This window comes from Octodon degus, unplaced genomic scaffold (genome assembly GCF_000260255.1).
Source record: "Octodon degus isolate 3935 unplaced genomic scaffold, OctDeg1.0 scaffold00297, whole genome shotgun sequence".
NCBI classification, from domain to species: Eukaryota; Metazoa; Chordata; class Mammalia; order Rodentia; family Octodontidae; genus Octodon; species Octodon degus.
This window is the reverse complement of record NW_004524873.1, coordinates 1730705-1748757: the sequence shown is the minus strand read 5'-3', so window position 1 is coordinate 1748757 and position 18053 is coordinate 1730705. Positions and strand designations below refer to the sequence as shown.

The 18053-nt window shown below is 35.8% G+C and overlaps 1 protein-coding gene across 2 annotated transcripts in view; it reads right to left on the bottom strand.

Moving 5' to 3' along the window:
• Positions 1-18053, bottom strand: part of Kiaa0368 (KIAA0368 ortholog) — a 143892-nt gene that overhangs the window by 40751 nt on the left and 85088 nt on the right. For both annotated transcript variants that reach the window (XM_004647268.2, XM_023707544.1), the window contains 11 exons: positions 16580-16629; positions 14942-15008; positions 14730-14852; positions 11374-11477; positions 9383-9506; positions 7644-7724; positions 6658-6883; positions 6020-6111; positions 3453-3587; positions 2370-2532; positions 994-1166 (listed from right to left, as the gene is read on the bottom strand). In XM_004647268.2, the coding sequence (XP_004647325.1) occupies positions 994-1166; positions 2370-2532; positions 3453-3587; positions 6020-6111; positions 6658-6883; positions 7644-7724; positions 9383-9506; positions 11374-11477; positions 14730-14852; positions 14942-15008; positions 16580-16629 (1338 nt within the window). The remainder of the gene's footprint in view (positions 1-993; positions 1167-2369; positions 2533-3452; positions 3588-6019; positions 6112-6657; positions 6884-7643; positions 7725-9382; positions 9507-11373; positions 11478-14729; positions 14853-14941; positions 15009-16579; positions 16630-18053) is intronic.

The window sequence follows — 18053 nt, the reverse complement described above, 5'->3', positions numbered from 1 at the left end:
AAGCAAAGCACAGGGACTGCAGTTCAATCCCCCAGCACCACATGCCAGCCAGCCCCGCCCCCTGGTGGGCTGAGCTGGCCACACACACTAAATAAATAAATACATAAAATTTAAAAAAAAAAACAATAGTTGGTAATGACTAGGTCATAATAGCTTGCAAAAACTATACTGCACAACAGTCTCAGAAAGATTTCTATAGTAGCTAGACCAAAAATAAGATTATCATGGTTATTCAGCTTGCAGTACACTGATTCCTTTGTTCACCATCTATTGTTTAATACTGAGATGCTTTGCTTACAAAAACAAAACAAAAAATAGGTACCAGTCCACGTACAAATTGCTAAATTATTATGGCTCTAATTCATTCAGCATGGCTTAATCTCAAACACAGTTTATCTTCCCAATGACCACTTCCTCCTTCTTCCCCACCCCAGTCCTGGATACCCTTTCCTTCACTGCGCACACAAAGGAGCCTCAATTGACTCTTGCATGTCACTGAACCTGCCCCTCAAACTCTACCCCTAGCAAAAGTCTGTAAAATCTCAGTCAGAGAATCCCTTATCTCCCTCAGGTCCTCTCTGTGTCCTCCTCAATGGCAATAAAGGCCTCCTCCCTCCCTTTTACTTCTGCTTCTCTGCCACTCTGAAAACCCTAACACTAACTTCTTAAAACCAAACTGACTACAGGCAGTTAATATTTAGATCTGCTCTAAAAATCACAAAACTACTAAGCATTTTATGAATTTAATACTCTATCTAAATCATAGCAGTTAAGGGTCTAACTTGAATAACTGGGTCACCAGATACCCATACTACAGTTGTACACAACTATCCCTAACAAAAAAGAAAATACCTAGATTTTCATTTTTATCATTCTTTTTTATACTAGTAAATACACCAACTGCATAGTTATTTATCTTTACTACAATTTGTTTCATTCATTTACAAGAAGACAAAAGTCCAAAAGGGAAGAAAAGGAGAAAAAGAGACTTGCCTTATTTGTTTCTTTACTGGAAGGAATTCTATTTAGTAAGCTTTCTACAAGATGTAATTTGGTAAAGCCAGCTCCCTCACTAGGAATTGAGAGAGGACCGTTTCTGCCAATTTCACCCAAGGCCGTACAGGCAGCAATTGCCAAGAGGGGTGATGTACTGTCCAAAAATGAGCCTGTAAGCACATTTAGACAAAACAGAAATAATGGAATATTCATCTGTGTGATCCAAAGCAATCAACAACATAGTAAAGATTTTTTTAAAGACAACAAAATAAAATCGAAGTCTATACTTATTGCCTACTTGTTCATATTTATTCAGTAATAAGATACCATTATCAACAGAGCACAGTGTTCTTTTTGTTTTTCTGTTTTTAGTTTTTATTAGGGTGGGGGTTGATTTTTTTTGAGACTGGGTCTTGTTATGTAGTTCAGGCTGGCCTTGAATTCACTATGTAGTCCAGACTGGCCTTGAACACTCAGCAATCCTCCTGCCTCAGCCTCCACTGCTATTACAGGCATACATGACCACACCTGCCTATAGTGTTCTTTTGTGCAAATTTAAATTCTTCTCCCTAACACAATAACTCCCAACATATAGAAATTCACAGAAGAAAAGTACAAAAAAAAATTTCATTATTACTAAAATCAAAGAATTTACTTAACACTAAGTAAGTTTTGAGAGGAAAAAACTTATTCCTTTAAAGTGTAGTACTATAGGGCTGGGGAGATAGCTCAGCAGTCTAAGTGCCTGCTTGGTAAGTGCAAGGACCCGGGTTCAATTCCCAGTACCGCATGCAGTGCCAGCCCTGGAATCCCAGCACTGAGAAGGCTGAAAGAGGAGGATCACTATGAGTCCAAGCTGCATAGTGAGTCTCTGTACCAAACAAACAATTTTAAAAATTAAAGTTTAGTACTATAATAAGATATTAAATTTCTGACATTGCCAGTTAAACAGAAAACCCAATGATATTATGGGCTTCTGTACTCTTTTAGAATATTTTGCTGAGTTTACACACCTATAATATTCAACAACGGAACTTAAAAAAAAAATTGGGGTATACCTATGAATGTCCATTTTGTATCTGTGTATTCAAAGTGGTTGGGATAGATATATAGTTGCATTCTCTTAATGAATAGAATGATTTTTTCTAATGGTGTTTGTAAGTAGGATCACAAGTCTGCATCTTGTACAGCAATTAACCACTGAGAAGAATGTATGCAGTGTATTATTTGTTGAAACTGTACTTTCGATTTGATTTGAAACTGTCTCAATGCTATATGTTTATCAATAAAACTTTGAAAAGAAAAAAAATAAGATATTAAAATTTTATATAATCAAAAATTGCAACAGCTAAGTCAGCATAGACATTAATGACCTATTGTTTCTGTAGCGCTCTGAATAAGTTCTTCTTGCTCAGGCAGGAAATCAGAATTTGTGTCCAGGTCTTGCTGCTCTGCCGTTCTCATTTTCTTTTTAGCCAAGTATCTTCCAATTGTGAATCCCAATGCAAGTAAGGATCCGTGCTGTATCTCAGGGCTCTGAATTTAACAACATAATAGCAAACATCTGTGTCTTTCTCACACACAAAAGAACATATTGAAATAAGTGTGTTTTTAGAATCACATCACATAATATTTAACACCAAAAATAAAGTGATCACTCCAGGTTTCACTGGCTATAATGACTCAAATTAAGAAACACAAGAAAAACTTTAGTTCTAAAATGAAAAGTGCTGAGAAGTTGAGCTATCTTCATGCACTCCCAGATTTATATACCTTAATCTCATTTGCATGCTCATATAGTTCTCATGCTTTCTTTTAACTTATAGCATACTATAATATCAAAATATTACAACATACAGTGATACCTTGATTTACGAACTTAATTTGTTTCATGACTTTAAGGAAGACAGCTGCATATATACTGTATGGGGAAGATGGCCGTAGTTGTACTGGTCACCCAATGCAGTTTGCAAATGAGAAGCAAACTCTCGCCAGATGCTTTTGTTTGGAAACCAAACTGTTTGTGAACAGAAGTGGTAGTGCACTAAGGCTTTACTGTCATTTCTGCCTACTGCCAGCAAAATACAAAGATCGTATTTCTAATTGGTAAAACCACCAAATACAAGGAAACCAATAGAGCACAATTTGTTTTTGCTAAGCACAGTGAAAGGCAACAGTAGAGGCAGAGGGGGGAAAAAGAGGTAGTATTTCTAAGTGTCAGGAAACACAAATGGTTCTCCTGGATTTACCAAGCACCGTATTGACAGCACCTAAACAGACCTTTTCAGACATAACCCTCAAGTCTGTGAAATGAATTAACTGAAATTATCTCAGTCTTTATAATCACAAAAGCAAAGAACTTCTCAGTTTACAGCTAGAAACGTAAAAACTAAAAACAGCTTACTTTTATAAAAACTCTATCTTCCATAAAAAAGATAACAAAACTGGTAACATACATGATTATCTTTTGTAGTCTTGATAAGTTGTTCTATCATTGACTTCAACTCATTTCCCGAAACTGTTGACACGACCACAGAATAAAATAATGCTGCCAATTCACGCATTTCTTCTTTACTGCTATTCATCAAACTCTGAGCAGTACAAAACATGATAATTAGCTATCCTCCTAACATCTAACATTTAAAATTAAAATGATGCATTTTAATGGTCAAACTATTGGTATCTATGAGAAAAGAACACAATAAACTACTGTTCCAAAACATAAACTGAACATATAATACCAAATTCTAGGGCCACGGATATAGCTCAGTGTTACCTGCCTCGCAAGTGCAAGGTCCCAGGTTTGACCCCCAGTACAAAAAAAAAAAAAAAAATTAGGTGCACTTTCCTCCAAGATACAAAAGTACAAAACATGAAAAAGGTAGAAAAGACATGATCTAAAACATAAGTCAGCAAACTTTTCCTATAAAGAGAAAAACCAGGCTCACTGGAGCTAGGGTTACTGTTGCAACTACTCCATTTTGCTACTGTGATACAAAATTAGCCACAGAACTACATACAAAAAAATAGAGCTGGCTGTGTTGGCCCACACTGATCTCAACCCCTGGGAGACTAAGGCAGAAGGATGGCTATAATGATGGATACACTGTATCAATCTGAGAAGCCTACAAGCTTAACTAACTCAGCAATTCTACATCCTAGGGGGTAGAGGACATGCCCTTACCATTCTAGAATGTTGTGTAACCATGAGAAATTTATAAGTTTAACTAAGTGACTCAGTAGGGGCTCTGAATTTGACAACATAATAGCAAACGTCTGTGTCTTTCTCACACACAAAAGAACACTTTATAAACATTCTGAGCCTGTGCAAGAGGAGGGCACTGAGATGGTGATAGTTCTACACCTACCCAAGGACAGGCAACCTATATACAATATTAAGGGTCTCCTTCCTGTTTTTCTGTGGCAGCTCAGCGCACCCCAGGGGTGGGGTTGGCACAGCATGTGGTGCCAGGGATCGAACCACGGTCCCTGTGCTTGCTTAAGCCTGCCTAAGTAGGCGCTTTAGACCACTGAGCTATCGTGCTGGCCCAAGGGCTTCCCTTTTTGCTCTTGTTGCTTTTGCTGTCTTCTGCCACTTTGAACTGTTGCCCTTGTGCCATGGCACCCTGCCTTGGAAATGACCGATAATGGACTGAAACTTCCACAAACTGTGAGCTACATAATTCTTTCCTTTCTTAATTTTGGGTTTGGGGTATTTTGTCTCAGCAATACGAAAAAGTAATTAAGACAATGGCCAACAGTTCAAGGCCTGCCTGAACTACATTAAAACATCTTTTCTTAAAAAAAAAAAAAAAAGGTATAACTGTGTTTCAATAAAACATTATAGACATATTGTGAAATGTTACTTCTTTTGAGTTGGTTAACCATTTGTAGCTTATAGATCATTGAAAGAAACAAAGAAAGACAGACAGACAGACAGACAGACAGGCCCGCCGGCCGGCCCATGAACATTTTGGTATGAAATGCCAAAAGCCAGAAATCAAAACTCAAAAACTACAGGATCATTTTAAAATCAAGAAAGAACTATAAAGCAAAAAAAAAAAAAAAAAAAAACTTTTAAACTAGAAGCAATTTCACGGATCAAATTTTCCAAAAAAGTATGAAGCATAAGGGCCGGCGAGCTAGCTCAGCAGATGAAGTGCCCACTTAGGCCAAGTGCAGGAATGGGGTTTGATCCCCAGTACTACATGGTACACCCAGCCTGCCCTGGGGGCACACTGAGGCAGGGAGGCTGAAAACAGGAAGATCACTACACAGTTCAGACCTGTACAAAAAAATAAATAAATAAATAAATAATAAAAAGTACAAAGCATATTTATTCATATCATCTGTCAAAAGTACAGAAGCACACGCCCATGGACTCAGGAATACTACCTCTGGGGAAATACATCTATAAAACCTACGTCCTAGTATGCAAATAGTATTATTCACTACAGTGGACTACAAGTACTCAGATCATCATCAATAAGGATCTAGAATAAATCATACAATAGAAAGTAATGTAGGCGATAAAGTGGAGCTCTGTCCATAGTTACAAAGGAATAGTTCCAAGTTCTACTGTTAAGTGAAAGAAGTTTCAGACTCATGTGAACAGTATGCTTTTTTTGTATGAAGAAAAAAATCAAAAATTATTTCATGTGCATATGTGTAAGCAAATTCAAAAAGTATACAACATAAAAACTGGTGATGTCCTGTGTACATGTACAAGAAAAACAGGAAAATTTAGGAAGTTGTAGGTATTTAGGTAAGGTGTGAGGCAGTTATAAAAAGATACTTTAAATGTCCTTTATTTGAACTATACAAATCTTTTTCTTTTAATTTTTAAAACAGAAAAATTCATCCCACACTCACTCACATGGGGCAATGAGATATTTATGACATGTTTTCCAGTGTTCAATAGAAATTTTCAAAATGACTTGTAACACTGGCAGAGGAAATCAGTAAGTTAAAGTTTGAAATAACAGGATCCAAAAAGAAATAAATACATAAGCAAAAGACATACCTTAATCCATTCCGTTTTATCTACAAACTTGGTAGCCAACTTTTCTGGGTATACTGACACAGCTTCCAATAGGCAATACATAACAGGCAAGCCTAAATAAGAATTCAGAACCATTTCAAATTTCAAGAAAAAGAATAAATATACAAAGATCACCAAATTCACTAAAGTGTAAGACCACTTCTTAAGCACAAATTCCATCCATTCTTTAAAAAAAAAAAACAAAAACTAAACACACTATGTTATTTGTTTTTTTGGGTTGTTTTTGTGGTGCTAGGGACTGACCTTGCATGCAAGGTAAGAACACTACTAAACCATATGTCCAGCCCACATGGTATGTGTTTTAATAGAGTAAGTTTGCAGAACAGTTATCAAAAGGGACATCCTATTTTTCACATCCACTTACAATGTAAAAGATGTGTATCTACTATCAGTATTTCTTTCTAATCAAAGAAATACTATATCATAAATAAATCAAGTTTAGAAAACAAACAAGGACTATTCAGCAGTTACAGAAATGAAAAGGTCAACCTACAGAAGTAAAAATTTAGCTATAAAATTTTAATTTATTTTAATGTAATTTTACATTAAATTTGTTCTTAAGTGACTTAAAAGTCTCCCTTAGTATCGTAATTTCTTACCTCCAACACCTGCTAGTAGCTGCTGAAGCAGGCCAATGTAAATCTGAACAGGGTTGGTTTCTCCACTCTTATTAGAAGATGACGAGGGTGTTGCCTGATTGCTTGACATTAAAGTCCGTATGTAGCGCCCAATGGCTGGTGCATGATCTTGCATATCAGCCAAACTCTGAGAGGTGGGAACCACCCCTGCACTGTGAGCTAGGCACATACGCAAGTACAGAACTATCTAAATCAGAAAGAGGAGGAATATCACATAAATTTCTCAAAACAGTCAATGAATGAGGCTATTATTCAAAGCAACAATTTCCAGCTAATTCTACTATCCTGCTTCATAAAGCTTTCCCACTCCTAATGAAGGCCATAAAAATGACTCAATATGTTAACTAAGTTACAATAGAGCAAAACGTGTAAATTAAGCTTTTGCAAATCTAAACACTGTTTCTTAAATGGAATTTCAAAGAGAATGCAAACTCAAATTTTTCACTTTTTGAGTAGATGGTAGACCCAGGCCTTCAGAGGTCTCTTACAGAACTATTCCACTCTCTAACCCTATTCTTACTCAACTATGAACAACATTACTTACAATTTGTACAAATCAACAATCTGAAACATCAAATCTCCTTTAATAAATGTGATGATTTAATCCTCTCTGACCTCAACAATATGTGGGCTTGAAAACTCAAATCTAAGTTGTTGCAAAAGCCCAACAATAAATAATAAATGTAGAACATCTGGTTTTTTGAGGGCTGGGGATGTGGCTCAGTGAATCTGCACGTTCCTATCATGAGTCAGGTTCCTAGGGACACTGAGATGATTATTATTAAAATAAGACCTACCACCAAGCAAGTATTTTTTAAATAAATACCCCAGTAACAATGACACTACGATATGGGTTTACCTATAAAACCAAAGATCACAGACATCTTTTGGAGTGCTACCTTTTAGAACTCATACAGAAAGCAAAAACAAACACATGAAAATCCCACCTCTCCAAATGCTGCTGGGTTAAATGGAAGGACAGTGGTCCCAGTCATGTATTTGACTGGAGTTTTCATTCGATGGGAAGCCTAAGAAAAGTAAACCCAAAACAAAAAACAATTAGTAGGGCCAGTCAAATAGCTCACTGGATTAAAGTGCCAGCAAGTAGGTGCAGGGGCCAGGGGTTCGATCCCCTGGCCTGCCATGCTGGCCCCACCCCTGGAATGCACAGAGACAGCAATTGAGACTAGTTGTGGTAGCACGTGCCTGTAATCTCAGCTCTTGGGGGGCTGTAAACAAGCAGATCACTACGAGTCCAATCTAGAAGTGAGACCCTGAACACCCTGTAGACCCTTCTATCACAAAAAAAAAAAAAAAAAAAAAAAAAAAAAAAAAATACAATTACTAAAAACTGGAGTATACATGTTTTTCCTTAACTCAACATTTCTAGTTATATTAGCTTCCAAGGTTCACATTTATCTTTTTCTAATCAAACATTTTCCTATCAATCTTGTGGACTATATGTGTCCCCTACACTGTAAATGGCAGGATATGTTGGCTTTTCGCCACATGTTCATTACTGATTTGCATTTTTAAAATAATAAACCTACTTTAGATATCTACTGACATGCCTCCCCGTTTCAGGCCACCAACTGCCACTTGTTCTTATTAATAGTGATTTCCAAAAAGCATGAGCACAAGACATCTTCAGAAATATATTACTCTGCTATGAAAAACAGAATCATCGCTACTGCACACTGACTTAAAACCCTCTTAACATATGTGCCTAGCAAAAAGCTACAATCATCAATAGAAGTAAAAGGCAGTAAAGTATCTTCAAACATTAAAATAATCACATATAAAAAGGGGGATGATTAGAACAGGGTATCACTACTTTCAATACTGTACTAGGATCCACCAACAGAAAATATTTCAAAAGCAGAGGTTTGCAAAAACAGGAATCTGCTGGAGAAACCTTAATTCATCCTTGAAGCATCCTTAAATTTATGATCCATGGTGGTATATGCCTATAATCCCAGTACTCTAGGAGGTTGAGGCAAGAGGATGGCAAGTTCAATTCTAGCCTGGGTAACTTAACAAAACCCTACCCCAAAATAAACAATAATAACAATTTAAAAAGCCTGTAGATGTGGCTCATTGTAAAGTCCCTGTGTTCATTCCAGTATCACAAAATAACAAGGGAATGAATTAAGAAAATAAATAGAATAGCTTCCTTAAAAATAAAAGGGAATGAATGGAGCTGTAGTACACGGTACAGCACTTATACAAAGCTCTGGATTCAAACCCCTGCACAGCAAAAAAATAAAAAAGTAGGTATACTTTCAAGCACACCATGCCAAGAGAACACAATTTTAAATATTGCACAGCCAAAACATTCAGAGCATGAAACAAATTACTAAACTATTCGGATTTAGATGAAAAGACCAGCTACATTTAACAACTGTGTACCTCTCCTCCTTACATGTACCCCTCAATGTGAACATTAACACTGCTAGAGACATCACAACTATTCAACAATTAGTGATTAATTTCTTATTTCAAAATGTACAGGGGCTGGGGAGACAGCTCAGTAGAAAAGCACTTGCCTGGCAAGCGCAGGGTCCTGAGTTCAATCCCCAGTCCCGCAAAAAAAAAAAAAAAAAAAAATATATAAAATAAAATGCACAGTTTTATTTTTATAATCTATTATATATTTTAAACTAGTAATTTAAAAAATATACCATACCTTTTCTTGAATATAATATACCATTTCTGGGAAAGATGGCATCTGCTTAGAAGCACCTTCATTTTTGTTTTTACCAGGAAGACACCTTAACACTCGTTGTGCTTCTCCATGAACTTCTTCTCGTCTTTCAGAAAAACAAATAAGAATAAAAATGAATTTCACCAAATGGAGAATTATCACTTGAAGCATAAAAACAGCAATTTATTTGGTAGAGTTCTGAGAAAATATCTTAAATATATTCTTGACTAAATAAAGAGTAAAATATAAAAAAGTACTTTTTTTCAGAAATGTCATCAGATTTAGAAAGTCATCTGGTTTGTATATTTTTACTCAGACATAAAAACAGTAAAGAATATTGGAATTCAATGAACAAATAACTATGTGTATGCATTATCTTTCATAAAAGCAAATCATAAATAAATATAACACATTTTAAAATTCAGTGACTGTCCAGTGTTCTATACACTCCATCCAAACTCTGACACCTAAATAGAATTCAGCAACAATTCTGTACAACTGGCAATTGATGATAAGTGACATCAATATATTAAAAAATGTAAAACCCAACCAATTTAAAGCCACCCAGAGAATGGCCTGAGTAATATCTTAATTCAGATACCATACAAAAGTCCTTTTAAATCAATCATTATCCCTGAATTGGGTCATTTCCCTAACAACACCTTATAAGGAGCTGAAAAGAATAAATAATAAAGACTCAAATTGTCAGAAAATTTTCATTTGACAAGAAAAGTTTTAACTAAAGGAAAACTTCTATCTGTTATGGTTAATTTTGGTTCTGTAAATAAAAATATTTCAGCGCTTGGAGATAAGGCAGAGTGGTTAACAGCTCTGCTTACCACTCTAGTCATATCCCAGACCCTAGAGCCTTCTGGCATGGGGTTTGGAAAACTTAAGACAGACAAGTAAAAAATAGTAGGCCACAAGAATCAAAACTGACAATACAAAACCAAACAACCAAATCTAAATGGAAATGAGTAAAAAGCATGAGCCAAAATCAGAAACCAAAAGTCAGGACCTGGCAATACTAATATTAAGTTAAAATACTAAACCAAAAATCATCACAAAATACATTCAATTTACAGGGGAAAACAGTAATCAGTAACCAAGGCATTATATTTGGGCTGACTAGAATAATGAAACATTTATCAAGGAATTATACTTTTTTGAAAACTGAACCAATGAAGTTTATGAAAAAGGATATTCAAATGAGCAAAGGATATATAATTTTACTCAAACCACTCATCAGCACAAACGAGACTTTAAAACATAAAAAGTTCATTTTTAAAATGCAATAATTCTAAACTTTGAATGCAATAATTTGATATGGAATGTATTAGAGTGCTTTGTAGATTTTAAGACATTAGTAACTAGACAATACATAACAGACTTAGTAAGATGCTAATAATATACTTAGTAGCAGTTGTTTTAACATGTATACACACGTCATTAAATTTATGTACAGCTCTTTAAAGATCCTTTTTTTTTTTTTTTTTTTTGGTGGAACCAGGGATTGAGCTCAGGCCCTTGCCTTTGCCAGAGAAGCACTTATTCTACTGAGCCATCTCCCTGGCCCCTAGATCCCAATTTTAGAAACATTTAAGTGATTAAAAACTGCATATTTGAAATGTAGCAACAAAATTCAATACAAAATCAATATATATCTCACTTAAAATCTTGGTACATTAGATATAAAATGAAAGTCATCAAGCCATCAGTAACATTCTTTTTTCTCCAATAACCTGTTTTTAGAGCTATAGGTATACTGCATATAAATCATATAATTTGCTTTACTTACACTTCCCCATTTCATAAACATATTTTCATGTTATCTATGTATCAAATAATACAGATATATCTGTAACCTACATACATTATCAGTATACAAATATATTAAATTCAATCTATTGAATTATAGAATTGTCAAATTCAAAATGAACTTAAATTCAAATTAACACCTTTCAGACACTTACGGATCTCCTGCAGCCAGTAGGAGCAAGTATCTGGAAGGTATGTGATCTGAGGGAAACACCGTGCTGGCAAACTTCACGGCCACCTGTCGAACTTGAACTTCAGGCTATTCGACATGTAAAAAACACAGACACCCACCACCCGAAGAAAGAAAAAGGAAAATTTAATTATCAGGAACTCATTCTAGTTAAGTTACCCTAATGGTATACAAACCAAAATTTAAGTTGATATTTCAATAAATATGTCTAAATCATAAAGTATTTTGTTTGATATCTTTGTTTTGATCATTTCTGGGCTAGAGACTGAAATCAGGGCCTCATTCATCCTAGGTATATGTTCTACCACTGAGCCCTAATCACATCTTTATGTTGTTTTAAAACCTTTGGGACACTGTAATAGTAGTTTCATGCTTGGAATGCCTGTCATTCTGGTCTTCTGAATACAGGCTGCTTGTCATGACATGCCAGTTGCTACTGTGCTGTCTCTCAGGTAGATGATTGTTCAAAACGAAGAGGGTGGTGAATGAAGGCAAGAGACAGGAAAAGGAACGTTGTGGGACTGTCCTGCTTCAAGGCTGTATATGGTTAGATTTTTGGATTTAATGTGTAAACATAAAAATTATATAATTCTTTATGCCTATTTTTTTAAATATATTCTAATTTTTAAATGTTTTTTCATCATATTCTGTAGGGACTTAAAGTTCAACATATCAATACTTGATGAAAAATACCTGTTCCATGTTATGCCTAAGATGTTTGATATTCAGACAGATAGTGAGGTTAAGCTTAACAGCCTAGATTGTATGGTAATAACAATAAGCTTCTCTTCTGGAGGGTTAATAACCTAAGTTTGCAAACCAAAATTAGAGAAAAAGGAAGGCTGCAAGGAAAGCCTACATTTTGACCCTAGCCTTCCAAGGTCAATTAAGACTCAGGACATGTGAGAACCTGTACTGTATCATCATTTAACTCAGTAGTGTCCCAGAGTTTCGGATCAAGGAGATTATGGAGCCAAAGAGGAAAGTGATTGATGATGTAGAATGTGCCTAAGGAGAGTCACATGGAGAGAAAACATTCTCTCAGGCTTTCACAGAGAGTACATTGGCCAAGCAATGGCTGTGACTCATCCACGTGGCTGACACTGACAAAGGACCTACAATCTGAGGTATAGGATCTCAGGATAAATCCTGAGGGCATTTCACTGACCTTATCAGACCCAAAAGCTACAACTCTTGTTGCATAGGTCCTTCTTTACGTTGGTTTTAACCATCCAGCAGAAAAGTATAAAAACGAAGTATAAGAAGTAAAGCCATGCTGTTATGTTGAGCTGTAGGGGACTCAGGTCAACAATTTCTGACATTGCCAGTGAAGCGGAAGACCCAATACTATTATGGACTACTGGACTCTTTTAGAATATTTTGCTGAGTTAACACACCTATAATATTAAAATAACGTAACTTAACAAAAAAAAAGGGGGATAGAGATGAATGTCCATTTTGTATCTGTGTATTCAAAATGGTTAGGATATATAGTTACATTCTGTTAATGAATAGAGGGATTTGTTCTAATAGTGTTTGTAAATAGGCTATCACGTCCGCATCTTGTACAGCAATTAACCACTAGGAAGAATGTATGCAATGTGTTAATTATTGAAACTATCCTACCAATTTGGTCTGAAACTGTCTCATTGCTATTTGTTTCTCAATAAAATTATGGAAAAAAATAAAATAAATAAAACCTTTGGGACAGTGGCATTTCATAGAGCAAGGATGATGTAAGGAGCTAAAAGGATCCTCTAAGAATGCAGGAAAGAGCCACAATGATCATAATTAAAGAATCTCTATGTACATGTACATGTCCAACCTAAACCTTGAGAACAGGTCTATGACAGTTTCTGAGCACTATTTCTGCCTCTCCAACTCTCAGTTATATAAGTGAAATTTAGGTATTTTGCAAAGGATGAAATCAAAGACTATCCTATTTGGAGTCCTTAAAAATTTGAAGCACATTCTCAGATTAGCTCTAAAATTAACACTAACTACAGAACAAAGACTCGACTATAGGGCTGGGGAGATAGCTTGGTGGTCTAAGCGCCTGCCTAACAAGTGCAAGGACCTGGGTTCAATTTCCGGTACTACATTCTGTGCTGGCCCTGAAACCAGGTGTGGTGGCATATGTCTATAATCCCAGCACTGTGGAGGGTGAGACAGGAGGATCACTATATGATCCAAGCTAAAAAGAAGGAGTGCTTCAGTTGACACAAAACTGAGCTGCTGCGCAGCAAGATCCTATACCAAATAAATAAATAAATAAATAAGATTTTTTAAAAAGAAAGATAAAATACTACCAGGCATGATGATGCATGTCTGTAATCCCAGCACTAAGCAGGCTGAGGCAGGAGGATTGTTGCAAGTTCAAAACCAACCTGGGCTACAAAGTGAGCTCAAGGCCACCCTGAACTGCATAGCGAGACCCTGTCTCATAAAGACCAAAAAAAGAGTACAGGATTAGTTTAAATAAGTGTGGTTATATATTATATGGCAAAAAAAAAAAAAAAAAAGATAAAATACTTCCAACTTAGAAAACATGGCAATAAGGATAGTTTTCCCACACAGATATAAACATAACCACTGTGCACAATACCACTTCTCCCTTAACATCAAATTTCCCATGAGGAATTAAAAGTAGATCATATGCCAGCAAGTACTCCTTATTTGCAAAGTAGTTAGAAGAAAAGTAATTCAATCTTGTTTTTAAAAATGTAAAATGTGGAGCTAAAGGGATGGCTCCGTGGTAGTGCACTTGTTCAGCACGTAAGCCCTAGGTTTGATCCCAAGTGCTGCCAAAGGAAAAAAAAAGTAAAATATGATCTTGTCATATGAGGCAACATGAACCAAACCAGAAGACGTTATGTTAAGAGAACAGGCACCAATAGACAAGTACTACGAGCCCTCATGCATGTGTAGAATCTAAAAGAGCTAACCTCATAGAAGTTAAATAGTAATTAGTGACACATGGGTAAAGTAGGTCACAGGAAAGTACAGGGAAAGGCTGGCCGGTACCAAGTTACAGTTAAATAGAATGTGTTTTATTGCACAGCAGAATGACAATGGATATTAACAATAATGTACTATACTATATATTTCAAAAGAGCTAGAATTTTTAATTTCTCACCCCAAAGAAATGATACGTGTTTGAGAATACAGTTTTTCTTATCAGATCTTAACATCATAAATGTATACATGTACTAAAACATCACAATACCCTGGACATACAGTTTTTGTGTCAAATGAAGCACTCCTCCTTTTTGGCACAAAATATGTATACTATCTGCCACTATCATTCAGAGCTAGACCTACCTTTATTAAGTATGAAGCCACAAGTGCCTCCATCAGTGTGCGCTGTGCTCCTTCCAAAGTACTATAAGCTCCAACCATCATAGACAGTGCTTCCTGAATAGCAAGTCGAGTCTCAGGTTCTTCCTGTAAAGATAAAAGTAACGTTTCCCTCCCCGTCAACCTTCAGACATGCATCCATGCAGAAAGCATTCACTTACTACCTATTTCCCTACCTTACAAAGAGCTTCAAAAAGCTGTTGTACAAGAGCTATATCCTTAGTGAATAGGTGGGGCATTCGACTGCAAGAGAACAGAAAATATAATTACTAGCACAAATTTCCAGGAGGTACAAAGGGAGAAAATGAAACTACACACAGATTTTCCTGAACTCACATTTTTAAACTCTGAATATGTGAACATTACTAGAGTACTTCACCTAAGAGTAAAATATTTTTTAAAAAGCATTTAATTCTTCAAGTACAGTAACTCCCCAACTTATGTACATCTGGATAGCCAACTTTCACAGGTACATATATAAGACTCACTGGTGTACTGGATAAGACTCACCTTGCTGGATTACAAACAAATCTGACTTACATTCTCCCAGAATGGAACTTGCTCATAAATTAGGGACACATCGTATTTAATTTAGATAACCCTTGATTTTTTAAAGATACATGTATAGCCTTCATATGTTTTTTCTCTAACAGGCCATGCATTCAGTTAATATTTCTGATTTTAGTATGAAGAAAGAGATAAGATAAAACTGCAATTTGAAGGCTATCATAGTAGGAGCCTCTGCTACTTCACAGCAATAGACAAGATATAAGGTTTACCAATAAGCCTATACTTTGTGTAAGTGGATCTGAGATTTCTTTCTTCTAAACCCAAGTTGTTGTTGTTTGTTTTTTGGGTTTTTTTTTTTTCTGGGGGGGGGATTGCCAAAAATAAGAGCATTAATTTAGACAACACAGATCAATATAGAATCTGTGCTTGAGGCCAAAGCACTGAGAACACTCTACCTTTCTCTGCTTGAAGAGAAGATGACTACAATGAGTACATGGTGAGCAAATGAAAATAAAATGCTGTTTTGAAAACAAAACTACTCAGAATTGTAATGTAAATACTATCAAAAAGAAAAGAAACCTCAACCACTCAGAATTATAACTTAGAGCTGGGGAGACAGCTCAGAGGTCTAAGTGCCTGCCTGGCAAGCACAAGGGCCTAGGTTTGATCCCCGGTGCCACATGCTTTGCCGGCCCCAAGGGCTGAAATGGAAACCAAAAATCAGGTGTGGTGATATAATCCCAGAACTGGGGAGGCTGAGACAGGAGATCACTATGAGTCTAAATTGCACAGCAAGACCCTGTATCAAAGGAAGGAAGGAAGGAAAGAAAGATTTTTAAAAATTGTAATGTAAATGCTATCCAGGGGCCGGGGAGATGGCTCAGTAGGATAAGTGCTTGACTGGCAAACGCAAGGATCTGAGTTCAATCCCCAGTTCCGAAAAAAAAAAAAAAAATGTAAATGCTATCCAAAGGAAAAGAAACTTGAACATGCGATTACAAAGTTTAGGAGTAAATAAGAATTTAAAGTCAATCGTGTATGTCTCTAGGGTAGAAAAATTATAACCCATTATGATGAAAATTCAACTTATAGTCTTGTAATATTGTATTTCATATGGTAATATATCTTCAAATATTTGACATTTTAATGTCATTTTTGTCTTCTACAAAAAATATTTAAACAACCTATGGCCATTATATACACTTCCTCTCAGAATCACAAGAAATTCTCCATCCACTGTTATATTCTGCATATTTTTTGTGTTTGCCAAAAAGATATCTCTCACTAAGAAAGAGTTTACTCACCTGGAGAGTTTTCCAACAGCTGAATATGCCATTGACAGTAGTTTAGGGTCCTTTAAAAAAAAAAAAAGGAGGACAGGGAGAAAAAGAACAACAACCAAAAAAAAGAAAAAAGAAAGAAACCCACAGTAAACAGCAAAGCCTTTTGCTGCAATTACATGTATTATTTTATTCCTTGTAAAACCCAGAACTCACTCTGCCTTTCTATAAGATAATGGCATCTGAACAAGAAGTATATCCAAACCCAAAATCAATCATGCTGCTCACTTCAGGAGCACATGTACAGAATCACACTACTAGAATGAAAAACAAAACCTGGGCCCCGATTCATTCCAACAGGAAAATGCATTGGTCATACATGAAACATGAAAGTTCTCTTAGCTAGTACAAAGTTCAGGATATTTTCAACACCAGGTATCCTACAAACATCAATATTCATCTTCAACACACTAGGAAAATAGCTTATTAGAAAATTCCAGGAGTCTCTGTCTCTCACCAAAACTATAGTAAGCTATACAGTCATTTTCTAAAAATCTGCACCATAATAATCTGCACTCTCATTTCTTCCACTATAACAAAATTAAGGAAGCCAGCATCATCAGATAAATGAGTAAGATTCTTTCCTGAAGATACAAGTAGAAAGTTGGTTTTATGAAAACCTCCAGTCTAACCGAGTACTAAGAACACTTATGCCAGCTGAACATCACACATGTAACCTAGGATTCATCCTTCCACACTTGAACAGCAACTCTTACGGATTTGGTAGGAAGGCATGAAGATGTCACCTGGAGGTAGGAAGCTCAGGGATTTGTAGTTAATATTGAACCTCTAATTTATTTTGAAACACAATTTCTCTTTAAAATCCACAAAGCATTTTTAATTCTATGAACCACGCTAAAGCACCTGATTACCTATGCCACAAAATTTTAAAACTCTCCAGGCAAGCATTATTCAATGGGTAAAAAAAAAAAAAAGGTAGGTGAGCCAGGCCTAGCACTGCTACCTAGTGACAAGCTTTTCACTAATAGTAATTGCTAATGTTGCTTGCCTATACTGAACAATTTCTATGTACTATTTTATGTAATTTTCACATTAACCCAGTGAAGGGCAGGGAGATAGTTCAGCAGCATAAGCACCTGCCTGGCAAGCACAAGGTGCTGAGTTTGATCCTTTGTACTGAAAAGAAAGAAAGAAAGAAAGAAAGAAAGAAAGAAAGAAAGAAAGAAAGAAAGAAAGAAAGAAAGAAAGAAAGGACGGACAATAATCCAATGAGGTGATACTATTTTAATTTTTCTGATAAGGAACAGAAACCGATGCAATTTAAATAATTCAACCAAAGAACAAAACCAGAAATTCAAATTCAATTCTAACTTCAGATGGCAGGATCTTAATCTCCTGCACTCATGTCTAGCACCCAGACTTAACTGATAAGAACTGGAGTCCTAGAAACCTTACTTTTTAATTTTTTTTTTTTTTT